At 35.8% G+C, this 13,954-nt stretch overlaps 1 protein-coding gene across 1 annotated transcript; it reads left to right on the top strand.

Moving 5' to 3' along the window:
- The first annotated feature begins 12,858 nt into the window (after positions 1 to 12,858).
- Positions 12,859 to 13,656, top strand: LOC134697551 (putative deoxyribonuclease TATDN2). The gene has a single exon (XM_063559831.1). The coding sequence runs from the start codon at positions 12,859 to 12,861 to the stop codon at positions 13,654 to 13,656; it is 798 nt and encodes a 265-aa protein (XP_063415901.1).
- The last annotated feature ends 298 nt before the right edge of the window (positions 13,657 to 13,954 follow it).

The raw sequence follows: 13,954 nt of genomic DNA, 5'->3' as shown, positions 1-13,954 counted from the left end.
TTCAACAAGAGGATCAAAGAAGACAAACCATTCAATTTCACCTTCAGATAAATTGATGATGTTCTTTCCTTTATAATTTCCACTTTTCTAATTGGGTTTAATTAATATATCATCCACAACTAGAAAATAACGAAAGAATAAAGACGGTTTCCTCCGCCTTATTTGTAGACTTATACTTTGAATGTGACACAAATGGTGGCATCAGAACCAGACTTTATGACAAACGAGACGATTTTAATTTTCTAATTATACATTTCCCCACCTTTAGCAACTATATATAACTTCACCTCCATATATGCGATACACATTTCCCAGCTCATTCGATGTTCAAGAGCTTGCATGTGCTACTCAAATTTATAAAACGTCATCGGTGTCTGAGCAGAAAGTTGATTAACCAGTAGTATGCCAAAGAACTTGTCTTTTTCTAAAAAAAATAAAAAAATCACCGGGAGAAACCAAGACTTCTGGATGAATATTCCGTATTGACGTTACAAATAATGCATCATGGTCTTAAAGTATAGATTCTAGGTACTATCATTGTTTATCATCTGGTCCGAGACCGCAATTGTCGTCCTTAATTTTCGTTGTTCACAAATATAGTCCCTAGTGTTGACAGTGAGTTTTTTACCATTAATTTTTGTACCCCTTTCAAAATTTATTTCTCCATGTTTAATGCCTCAAATTGCAAGTTAGGGGGGGGGGAATTACACTGTAAAAAATGGGTTCAAGAAATACAAGAAAACTGTAGATATCCTTTGCTCTTTAAAAAAATAGTTTTACAAGCTACACAAAAAGATATTACACCATTTCGAATTCTGTATTAAATACGTACATAATATATTTCTCTGTATTTCGTGCATTGTGAAATATGCAACGACAGATTAAGTTCACAGCTAATGCATAGCTACGCTTGTATTATCATACCAAAAATAGTTAGTTAAACATAATTAATAATACGTAATTGTAAATGCAAACAAGACAGTACGTTTTGCAACAGTTACACAAGGCAGACAATACATGTAAGCAAAGCAACATAAAAGTAATATGAATAATACAAACTGTTTACATATAAACAAACCTCACATGTAGTGCAAAGGCCTTTGTTTTCACCAACTGATTGTTCTGAATCAGTTTACATTCTGTTTCAATGATATAATACCCAGTCTATGGAAGAAGCGAATCGATATAATATTTTCTTATATCAACGAGCGATATTGTCTTATATCAACGAGTTGCATTGTGGGAAATTTCAGACGAATGTTAGCATTTGTACGAAGAAAGGCAGATTCTCGGTATAAAGTAATGACTCTTTTCTCAAAACAGGGTGACATTTAACACGACATACGTCTGCTGTAAAAATTCCATGAATTATTTTATGTAATAACAAGCAAGGTGTATTTAAACGAGAAAATTGAATTGTTGAATAAATGAAGCATAAATGCACGATTTATCATTTATAAATGTACACATTCAATACATATTATGTAGCAAATTCAGTGGAATGCAATTGAGATGAATTCAATTGTTTGCTAAGCCAAAATCACCTTCAAGTCAAAGATCCTGCAATATTTCATTATAGCAATGCGATGTTTGTCTTATATCATAGCGATGTGTTTTTGATATATAAAAATTATGAATGCGATTCTTTTCCAATATAACTGCTATAGTTTTCAAATATAAAATAAATACGACGACACGTCACATTGCATGTCAAGAAAACCGCAAACATAATTCACAAACTTAGTTCATGACCGGCTTAATGTTTGAGGATCAATATCACTAAAATTTCGTATCTGTAACAAAATTAACGCTTATATGACTTATCATTTCGAAAATGTTGCTTGACCCTATCGATAGTTGAAAGTGTTAAGAACCTGTACAGTCTATTGTTTTCAACACGGCTTTTGATTACGGCTGGATCCGCCCTTGAAGTCACACTGCTATAGCCTATCCACATGGGTAATATCGAAGTAGACAAAAAATATCATTACTTAAAAGAGAGAAAAAAACATTCATTCAAACAATCCAATCCAATACAGCTCCAAATTACAATGAATTTTCAAATGGTAAAATAAATATTCCAAACAAATTAAAATGTACAATTACATGGTTTAACCGACTAATTCCATTTGAAGTAATGATTCAATGGCGGAATTTGAATGCGATTGTAAATATTAGTCTACCGACCTATTAGATTCTAATATAGGTCCGTTGGCGGATCCAGGGGGGGGGGGGGGCTTCGGAGGTTGGATACCCCCTTTTTGTTGGCCGATCAAAGCATTTGAATAAGGACATATGGTTGGAACCCCCCCCCCCCCTTTTTATCCTTGGTTTGGAACTCCCTTTTGACTACGACTGGATCCGCCCTTGAAGTCACACTGCTATAGCCTATCCACATGGGTAATATCGAAATAGACAAAAGATATCATTACTTTAAAGAGAGAAAAAAACATTCATTCAAACAATCCAATCCAATACAGCTCCAAATTACAATGAATTTTCAAATGGTAAAATAAATATTCCAAACAAATTAAAATGTACAATTACATGGTTTAACCGACTAATTCCATTTGAAGTAATGATTCAATGGCGGAATTTGAATGCGATTGTAAATATTAGTCTACCGACCTATTAGATTCTAATATAGGTCCGTTGGCGGATCCAGGGGGGGGGGGGCTTCGGAGGTTGGATACCCCCTTTTTGTTGGCCGATCAAAGCATTTGAATAAGGACATATGGTTGGAACCCCCCCCTTTTTATCCTTGGTTTGGAACTCCCTTTTGAATACGACTGGATCCGCCCTTGAAGTCACACTGCTATAGCCTATCCACATGGGTAATATCGAAATAGACAAAAGATATCATTACTTTAAAGAGAAAAAAAAACATTCATTCAAACAATCCAATCCAATACAGCTCCAAATTACAATGAATTTCAAATGGTAAAATAAATATTCCAAACAAATTAAAATGTACAAATGCTGATGTCCCGAACTTTGAAGATACCAACTGAGTAGCCTCAGGCTATAAATTGAACAACTTAAGATACAACGAAAATCAAAAATCTTGTCAAACAGAAAATGTATTAATTATTGACATAGAAAAAAATATTGAGAAGAAAAACAGTTCTTTTTGGATATCAAAGATTTGTCCCTTTGGTAAAAAGATATCTCTATGAACATAATCAGCTCGCCGCATGAACGCTCTTTTACATCGCAATGACCATAAGGGCATTCCGTTGTATTGTTGCCACAGTGATTTGACTTTCGTTTTTTACTAGTAACCGATCGTATAAATACGCGAACATTTCTTAGTGCAAAATAACAATCCGTATCGCTTGTTATAAATTTCTTCGATGAATACTAAAAATATGTTTAGAAAACAAATAAATAATATATAAATGTCTGTTGACGATAGAAATGTGTATATATCTGTTCTATATTTATAAACTAAGATCATTCAGTGCTGTTTTTTTTTGTATTTTTATCGACGTAATCGTTCTTGTACCATCATAACTGTCGTTACCGTTAAAGCTTTAGAAGTGTGTTAGTTCATATTGCACTTAACAAAAGTTTCAGCACCCAAATGACGTTTTTGGAGGACTGGAAAGCAGATATTTATAAGGTGAAATTTAAAAGATTTATAGATATAAGAAGATGGTGCATGAGTTCGAATGAGACAACTTTCCATCAAGGTAATAATGTGTTTCAAGTAAACCATTATAGATCAAAGTATGGCCTTAAACACGGAGCCTTGGCTCACAGCGAACACCACGCTATATAGGAACCAAAAACTTAATAGTGTTAAACCATTCAAACAGGAAAACCAATGGTCTTTTTTGTATAAAAAAAAGGAGATTCAAAAGTACAGGTCAGATTTTGTCAAATCAATCTGAACGAGGACAGTATGATTCATCTTTGTCACAAGTTAGTTTCATTTTTATCAATAAAGAAACTCTTCCATGCGTGCATGCGTTGTGAGCATATCAGATATATATTATGTCGGTGCGTGCATTATAAAATTTGCTAAATGTTATATATGTGAACAAAATTTTGATACTTAGCTATTGGATTACGCCATTGTTTATTAAACCCCATCGGTACTGGCATTTTTGAATTTTGAAAACTGTGGATTGAACCTGGTTTTATACCGCTTAACCTCTCACGTGCATGACAGTCTCATCAAATTCTGTCATATTTACAACGATGTGTGAACAAAACAGACATAATAGGTACAATTGTCAAAATATGGATACAGCAGTCAAATATTAATTCTAATAAGTACTAATATTGATATAACAAAAACACCGCTATGATATTTTAAAAGTATCGCATTGATATTAGAACTAATAGCATTTGTATATTTATGTATATAAGAAAAACACAGCATTTCAAATTTTACACGGACACAAACGTTTACTAACTTCTGAATGTATATTTAGACTCAATTGTTGTTTATATTTGAACAATAAGTTTTAAAGTTAGTATTTTCTTAATTTTTCGTTGCCGAAAATAACATTTTCCGCATAGAATGTCTGCATTTTTACAATTGATATTAGACAATACCGCTATGTGATATAAGAAAAGTTATCATCGATTCGCTTCTTCCATAGACTGATACCTGAAGACAAAAAAAATAAAATAATAGAAACCTTCTTTATACTGCTAGATTAGAATAATCAGAGTTATCTCTCCTTAAATCTGGTTAATCAAATATTTACTTGTATTAACTTTATAGAAGTAAAAAAAATTTAAAGCTCACTCATACAAACTATTAAAATAGATTATATATTACTGTTGTGGTGCCGTTGGATGATTGATATACCGCTTTAGCGGTTCTCTCATATAGGAGGAATATGATATCTGAAACTGGGAACCAGACTAGCTTACCCTCGCTTTCTATCTGATGGGAAACGGACACAAAGAACCAGACAGGAACCATGCTGAGCCTCACTTCTATTCCAAGCTTCAACGAGTAAACATCGCATCCTAAAAGACTGCAAAGTTGTACTTAGTGCTTCAAGAAGACCCTTAGTAATTCAGGTAACAATTGCATTACACGCCCCAAACACATTCGCTACAATGGTGTCAGATGTAAAAACATCTGAAACCGCAAAAAATACCTGAAATTGTCATTTGAACTTGAACTGTTACATGTATGAAAATATTTCATTATTGAATATAAGTTAATAAACCGGACAACTGGTATTGACTTTTCAATAATTCATACATGAAGATATTTCAAGTTACTGAAATTTGGTACGGTTCAAGTCAATAAACCGGACAACTGGTATTGACTTCAATAATTCATACATAAATATATTTCAAGTTTACTGAAACTTAGTACGGTTCAAGTCAATTAACCGGACAACTGGTATTGACTATTTAATAATTTAAAAATTAAAAAGAAAGAAAAAGAATATTAATAAAAAAAAAACAATAAAAACCAACACAACAAAGCAAACAAAACACACACAAACCGTCATTTTCATTTGTTATACATATTCCGGATAAACTGGATAAATGTATTGATACATAAACTTTATGATTGGCAAATTATTACGACAAACTTTGATCTTTTGAATATTTCGTAATTCTACCACCATAGTCATTGATAGTTTGTGATTTGCTATATTTACATTTTTACATATTGACTTTTCTACATATATATTTCAATAAAGAATTTTCATATACAAATTTCATATTGTTGTACGTGTACTGTTATTACATTAAAAGTTGTTACTTTTGATAAAATAATTATTCATATACATTCATATTTATTTTTTGTATGTGTGAATACCGGATTAACTGGTTTTGACACAATTAATCTTGAATTGGCTGTTTAGTTCTTAAATATTATTACTATTATTTTTTGTATTTTGTTTTCTGAGTGTGTATTATTCCGGATAAACTGGTTTTGATACATTCATTTGAAAAATTGTAAATTAATTTCAAGTTTAAGGAAAAATTAGATAACAACGATAAATTAAATAATTCAAGAAAATTTGAGCAAATTTAATTGATAATACTAAAAAACTTTTATTAGATTTTTGAAATTTGGCTATTTTTTCTTTTGAATATTTATTTTTCAAAAAGGTAAATTATAACTTTTGATACAGTGGTTTATTTGAACTATTTATTGTACACTTGTAAATTTATTTTATTGTGGAACTACTATCTGTTAATATCTCAATATGGCGGAGAAACAAACAGTAAATATTAATACAGCGGGTATTGAAGAATTGATGACCATAAAGGATATTGGACAAAAGAGAGCGCAATTAATCGTAGCTGAGAGGACTAAATATTAGGAACCTTGACAGTAGAGACACTGAAAGCCATAGAGGGAATACCAAGTAATATCTGGGATCCAATTATTTTTACGGGAAAGATCATATTCGAAGAACAACAGGATACCAAAGATACTGAAATAGGAAAAAATATCCAACAAGATCAAAAGGTGACTACAGAGAACAAATAATTAGTTACACTAAATCAAGATCAACTTCAGCAACAACAAGAACAACTTCAACAACAACAAGATCATCTTCAGCAACAAGAAAAAGTTATTGAAGATTATAAGACCAAGTTAATGATCGCTGATCAAGATAAGAAATCAATGCAGCAAGATGTGAAAAAACAGTTATCGGATGTAAAGAGCCAATGCACTGCACAACTTACAGCCAAAGCTGAAGAAGTGTTGGACACCATGCAGAAATACAAAAACAAATTGAAAAAGAGCTACAATATGCCAAAAAAGAAGAACGCCAGCGAGGTGATGAACTGGAATCAACACTGGAGAGTGAAAGAAAAGAATTTGAACATTTACAAGACATGCAACGTGAAATGAAAAAGGAAACGGTCCAGAAAAATCAAGAACTGGAAGATTCATTTTATCAGTTGAAGTCGGAGAGGGAAATGCTGATGAATAAAGTTAAGGAACAAGCTAGACTTATTGATAGCGACAGAGAAAAAAATTAAAAGTCAACAGAAGGATCTTGAAGTGAAAGATCAACAATATGCCAACAGGATTCAGAAGTTAGAAGAGGAATACAAAACAAAAACATTTTCAAAGTTGGTGGAAACAACAGGAAATCTTGCACCAGATAATGTTTATAAGTCCAGAATAATACCAAAGGTTGATGAAGATAAGACAGCAGTCAAGATAACAGAAAATAAATCAAGCGTGTCAACAGCTAAGAGTACACCTAAAACGACACTAGATGAACGTCCTATTTCCAGATACAGAAATGAAGGTCCAATAGCGCCAAAACTTGCAACATTTGACGGTAAGAGCGAGTGGAAACCTTATTATTTACAGTTCATACACATTGCCAACAAGTACAATTGGGATACACAGCAAAAGTTGGATAAACTTATTGAGTGTTTAAGAGAGAAAGCTCTGAAATTTTTTAGTACCAGACCACTATCAATACAAACTGATTTTAAATTACTGGCAGATAAACTCAACCAGAGGTTTGGTAACAAGGATCTCCCGTACACAATACGTCGACAGTTACAAGATGCTAGACAGAATGGGGATGAAATGATTGAAGAATTTGCCGAAAGAGTACAAGAGATGGCAACAGATGGCTATATAGACACCCCTAAACATGTGGTTGAAACAATTTCTGTTGATGCATTCTTGAAAGGCTGTACAGATAAAAAGCAGCATTACTAGCCATGGAGAAAAATCCAACCAGGATGGACAAGGCTCTTCAGTACGTTAAGAGTTCTATACATAACCAGAGAGTTCTACTTGGTTACAAAAAGAGTGATGTCAGGAGAGTACAGTTCGAAAAGTATGAACATGATGACTCGGATGATGATTCAGAGATTGCAGTCAGAGTTGTTGATAAAAAACGAAACTATGTACCTTGGCAGGAAACTATTGAAAAGCGTGTCCAAAAGACGGAGCAGGATATAACGGGTATTAACAACAATGTCGGCAGGAGCCGATCTTTTATCTTTAACCTGTAAAGGTTGCGCATATTGCAGTAGAGCTCAAAGAACCTGGGGAAAATTTGAGAATGATGTTGGTGACGTAGTGCCTCTGGCAGTCCGGAGTATACACCATCACCCTCAGGATGAAACCTCTATACAAGAAAGTAATTGGATGAAAGGTTGGTCCTTGGAAGACATAAGGAAAGAACAAGAATTGGACCATGATTTGAAAACACTAATAAATTGGCTACACACTGGTGAATCGCCGTCGGAGCATGAGTTACAACTTGAAAGCCCAGCAACTAAGCACTGGTGGAATTGTAAGACACAGCTGAAATTTGTAAAAGGGTGCCTATTCTACAAGTGGTTGGATCCAGCAGAGCCAAGAATATTGTTACTTCCTAAATCCTTGAGAGAAGATGCTATGAAATACTGTCATGATTGCAAAACAGCAGGACACTTTAACCTAAAACCATACAGAAACTACAACAAAGATTTATTTGGTACCAAATGAGAATAGAGGCAATTTTGTATGTTCAAACATGTTCAATATGCAATATTAATAAGAAATCAAACAGAATAGCAAAAGGGGCACTAGGTCAATATCATGCAGGAGCTCCCATGGAAAGGGTACACATGGATATACTTGGGCCACTTGTGGAAAGTATTTCTAACAATAAATATGTGCTAGCCATCATAGACCAGTTTACTAAGTGGATTGAATTTGTCCCACTGCCTAATCAAAATGCAGAAACGATAGCAAAAGCAGCAGTGTATGATTTTTTTTTCTAAATTTGGCTGTGCTTTGCAAATACATCCTGACCAAGGCAGAAACTTTGATAGCAATCTATTCCATGAATTATGTCGCCTACTAGAAATTGCAAAGACTCGTACAACCCCTTATAGACCAAGGTCCAATGGACAGGTTGAACGCTATAACAGTGTGATTTTACAGGCAGTGAGATGATATTTGGAGGATAAGCAGAAAGACTGGAATGTTCTCCTTCAACAAGATCCACAAAGAATAGACAAACTGGTTTCACCCCTAATATGATGATGCTAGGACGAGAGGTAATGCAACCAGTAGATCTACTCTTGGGAACAGCAGAGAGTAATATGGAAATAAACCAACCCCATCAGTATATCAAAGATCTAAAAAATGCACTAGAAAAAGCTCATAAAACTGCTAGAGATAACCTTAAGGCAGCTCAATTTAGACAGAAAAGAGATTGTGACGTGAAACTTAATCACAGGGTATATAATAAAGGTGACATTGTATACAGAATTGATTCTGCTACAAAAATAGGAGAAAGTAAAAAATTGAGGGCACCCTGGCAAGGACCATATCTAATTGTAGAAGTACTGTCATCAGTTTTGTATAAAATGAGAACAATGAAAAGAGAACTAACTATCCATCATGATCAGTTAAAACCATGCCTGGATAGGAAAATTCCACCGTGATTGAAGTATATGAGACACCGTCTTCTTCAAGGTGAGGTAGATTATAGCCTTGGGATTGGCCAGACATAAGAAGAAAATATTCATGATTTATCACAGTTATTTAAAGACGATAATGACGGGGAACCAGATCTTTTTGTTCAAGAGACAGAAGAAGGTATAAACAAAGACTATGCCGGATCAACTGGCTTAGAGTCTTTTCAACAACTCCAAGATTTAGAGTCTTTCCTTGATATTACGGAAGAAATTCAGGAAGTTGGTGGAGAGCAGCATAGTACCGGATTAAAAACAAGATATTCATCTGATGTTGATTTAGCTGATAGACATGTTGTAAATAATCTAGATGGTATAAATGTATTTTTAAATAATGATAGCACTGATAATTTAGATGATACATTTTTGTACGCAATTAACAACTATGGTGGTAGAATCAGAAATCGTCCAAAATACCTGGACGACTATGATTTGTCCGATGAGTTTTAATTTTTGCCAGATTGGCTGGTTTTTAAACAAATAATAATGAAGAAAACAAAAAACAAAAAAAAACTAACTAAACATTGTAAAATATTGTATATAGAAGTTTTAAAAGAAAAAAAAATAGCATGAGGATAATTGTGTACTTCCAGCATGGCAAAAAGTTGGAATGATGGAAAAGAGATGGAAGAGGTTTATAGGCAGCATTAATATTATGAAGACCTGGCCTTAAAGGCATAAAACTTTGCTCAGTGATCGGAGCACAAAAATCATGCTCGAAACATGAAATCCAGCAATTTGATTGGTTGGTTTTTAAGTCTGAGTACAAAACTCATGCTCGAAAGTTTTATGACCGTGAGGCCTGGACTATGATGAGGATACTCAGCAGGAGGAAGATAATCATCAGGAGACAGAGCAGGAAGAGGTATGGGAAGAGCAGGAAGAGTAAGGTATAGAAGAAGATGTATGGATAGAGGAAGATGTTTGGATAGCAGAGGAGGAAGATACCCAGCAGGAGGAAGAACAGCAAGATGAAGAAGAACAGCAAGATGAGGAAGATACCCAGCAGGAGGTAGAACAGGAGGAAGAACAACAAGATGAGGAAGATACCCAGCAGGAGGTAGAACAGGAGGGAGAACAACAAGATCAGGAAGATACCCAGCAGGAGTTAGAACAGGAGGAAGAACAGCAAGATGAGGAAGATACCCAGCAGGAGTTAGAACAGGAGGAAGAACAGCAAGATGAGGAAGATACCCAGCAGGAGTTAGAACAGGAGGAAGAACAGCAAGATGAGGAAGACACCCAGCAGGAGTTAGAACAGGAGGAAGAACAGCAAGATACCCAGCAGGAGTTAGAACAGGAGGAAGAACAGCAAGATGAGGAAGATACCCAGCAGGAGTAAGAACAGGAGGAAGAACAGCAAGATGAGGAAGATACCCAGCAGGAGTTAGAACAGGAGGAAGAACAGCAAGATGAGGAAGATACCCATCAGGATTTAGAACAGGAGGAAGAACAGCAAGATGAGAAAGATACCCAGCAGGAGTTAGAACAGGAGGAAGAACAGCAAGATGAGGAAGATATCCAGCAGGAGTTAGAACAGGAGGAAGAACAGCAAGATGAGGAAGATACCCAACAGGAGTTAGAACAGGAGAAAGAACAGCAAGATGAGGAAGATACCCAGCAGGAGTTAGAACAGAAGGAAGAACAGCAAGATGAGGAAGATACCCAGCAGGAGTAAGAACAGGAGAAAGAACAGCAAGACGAGGAAGATACCCAGCAGGAGGTAGAACAGGAGGAAGCACAGCAAAATGAGGAAGATACCCAGCAGGAGTTAGAACAGGAGGAAGAACAGCAAGATGAGGAAGATACCCAGCAGGAGGTAGAACAGGAGGAAGAACAGCAAGATGAGGAAGATACCCAGCAGGAGTTAGAACAGGATGAAGAACAGCAAGATGAGGAAGATACCCAGCAGGAGTTAGAACAGAAGGAAGAACAGCAAGATGAGGAAGATACCCAGCAGGAGTTAGAACAGGAGGAAGAACAGCAAGATGAGGAAGATACCCAGCAGGAGTTAGAACAGGAGGAAGAACAGCAAGATGAGGAAGATACCCAGCAGGAGTTAGAACAGGAGGAAGAACAGCCAGATGAGGAAGATACCCAGCAGGAGTAAGAACAGGAGGAAGAACAGCAAGATGAGGAAGATACCAAGCAGGAGTTAGAACAGGAGGAAGAACAGCAAGATGAGGAAGATACCCAGCAGGAGTTAGAGCAGGAGGAAGAACAGCAAGATGAGGAAGATACCCAGCAGGAGGTAGAACAGGAGGAAGAACAGCAAGATGAGGAAGATACCCAGCAGGAGTTAGAACAGAAGGAAGAACAGCAAGATGAGGAAGATACCCAGCAGGAGTTAGAACAGGAGGAAGAACAGCAAGATGAGGAAGATACCCAGCAGGAGTTAGAACAGGAGGAAGAACAGCAAGATGAGGAAGATACCCAGCAGGAGTTAGAACAGGAGGAAGAACAGCAAGATGAGGAAGATACCCAGCAGGAGGTAGAACAGGAGGAAGAACAACAAGATCTTAGAATTGTAATTAGAGAGAGAGAAAGGAGGCAGGAGAAAGAGGATGAAAGATACCGTCAGGTAATGAGGGAGGCTGACGAGGACCATTGCGTTCCTATGGTCATCACCAGGAAACAAGAACTGGAGAGAGATCAGAAAAAGTACCAGGAGGTACTACAGGCAGCGGATAAAGATATGGGGATACCCATTGTTGTAAGGATTATTCCAACGGAGGCAGAACAATATCACCAATTAGTGAAAGAGGCTGATGAGGATCCCTGTATACCTCCCATAGAACCTGAGGTACTGGTTGCCTGTCCTCCAAGGTGTAAGCCTTGTTTCATCTGTCAGCTTCCAATGAGACATCCATTTAGGCATACAGTAAAACTCCATCTGCCATGGTATGTAGCTGCCGAATCAGCTTGTTTCCATTGTAACCTACAATTTTCGGAGGTTACAATGCTGAAACACCACATAAATGAAACACACCCAGAAGTTGACAGTGAGGCAAAATTTGGCCCAGACAAATATCAGATGTGGGTGCAGTTAGTCAATGGTCTGCTAAGGGAATTAGCCAGGATGTTGGAAGTGTCCTATCCAGATGGATTAGTAAATTTTATTAATTGTTTAAATATTGCTTGTAATGTATCGTATGGAGCATCCCAACAATTAACATTTAGAACAGAAGAAGTTTTTTTCTGGCAGATATTTTCTGTCAGATCAACAATTTACCAAAATTCAGCTTTAACATCTTCAACAACTTTGGCCAAATATTCATTAACTCTCTACTTCATTGGAAAATCTTGAAAATTGTAATCAGCAAATTAACTCCGGAACAACAAAACTTTCTACAAAATTTCGAAGAACAAAAAGACCGCTTTGGACTACCTATTGGATGCCTCTCAGTTAAACCAACTGGACCACTGATGGCTGTCGATGCTCATTTTCATCTCGACCAACTCATGGTAAAAACCAGATTAACTGGTATCCATGAGTTGGATGATATGGGTACAGCTGATCTCTACAAGACCAACTTGTCGTTCTTGGTTGCTAATTACTGTAATCCTGCAAAATTTCCATCATCAGCAGAAAGGTCAGAAATTAGAAAAGACCACAGAATTCAACTCTCTTTCGGAATACACCCTAGAATTGTAAACTCAAATTCAACATCAACTTTAGACCGGTTTTTCAAAAATTTAATTTCAATTTTGGACTCTTCAAAAACAGTATCAGTAGAGGAATGTGGATTGGACACTACAGACAGACCAAATTATCAAAATTTCCGAAATCAAGTAACATACTTTGAGAAGCAACTTAATTTGGCGGTACAGAAAAATATCCCAGTCGTCATCCATAGCAGAGGAGACAGAAACCTCAATCTTGCAACTCTAACCTCCATGGTTAATACTTTACCCCAGAATCACAAAATTCACTGGCATTGCTTCACAGGGACAGAAGAAATTTTTGAATCTGCTTCATCACACTTTTGGGACATTGTATTTGGCGTTACATCTTTCATCTTTACCAACAAATATCCAACCATCAAACAATTCATTTGCAATAAAGGAATCGACAGAATAGTTTTGGAATCTGATGCACCATATATCCGCTATAAAGAAGAAATTGCTAATACAGTCATCTTTGTAGCCCATGAAATTGCAAAATTACTACTAATACCTGTTGAAGAAGTTTTGGCCACCACTACAAAAAAATTTCTAAAGTGATTTATGGTTGTTAAGGGGGAGGGGTTGGAAGTAAAGTTTGGCAGCAATTTAAAAATTTCATCTTCATAAATTCATAGTGATTGGCAGTTTTTAAACACAATTTCATTTTGTAAGATTTGTAAATAATATATAAATAGTGTCCCATTGATGTACACTTTTGATCTTCAGCCTTTTACATCTTACCGGATTAACTGGTTTGTAATTGGTTTACGATATTTTGTAAATAATATATAGTTGATTAAATAAGTGTCCCATTGACGTACACTTTTGGTCTTCAGCCTTTTACATCTCACCGGAT

The sequence above is a fragment of the Mytilus trossulus genome, chromosome 14 (assembly GCF_036588685.1).
Source record: "Mytilus trossulus isolate FHL-02 chromosome 14, PNRI_Mtr1.1.1.hap1, whole genome shotgun sequence".
Lineage (NCBI taxonomy): Eukaryota > Metazoa > Mollusca > Bivalvia > Mytilida > Mytilidae > Mytilus > Mytilus trossulus.
This window is presented reverse-complemented; position numbering and strand designations above follow the sequence as displayed.

Coding starts and splice junctions, on each gene's coding strand:
- LOC134697551 (XM_063559831.1), top strand. CDS start 12,859: ATGGCTGTCGATGCTCATTTTCATCTCGACCAACTCATGGTAAAAACC.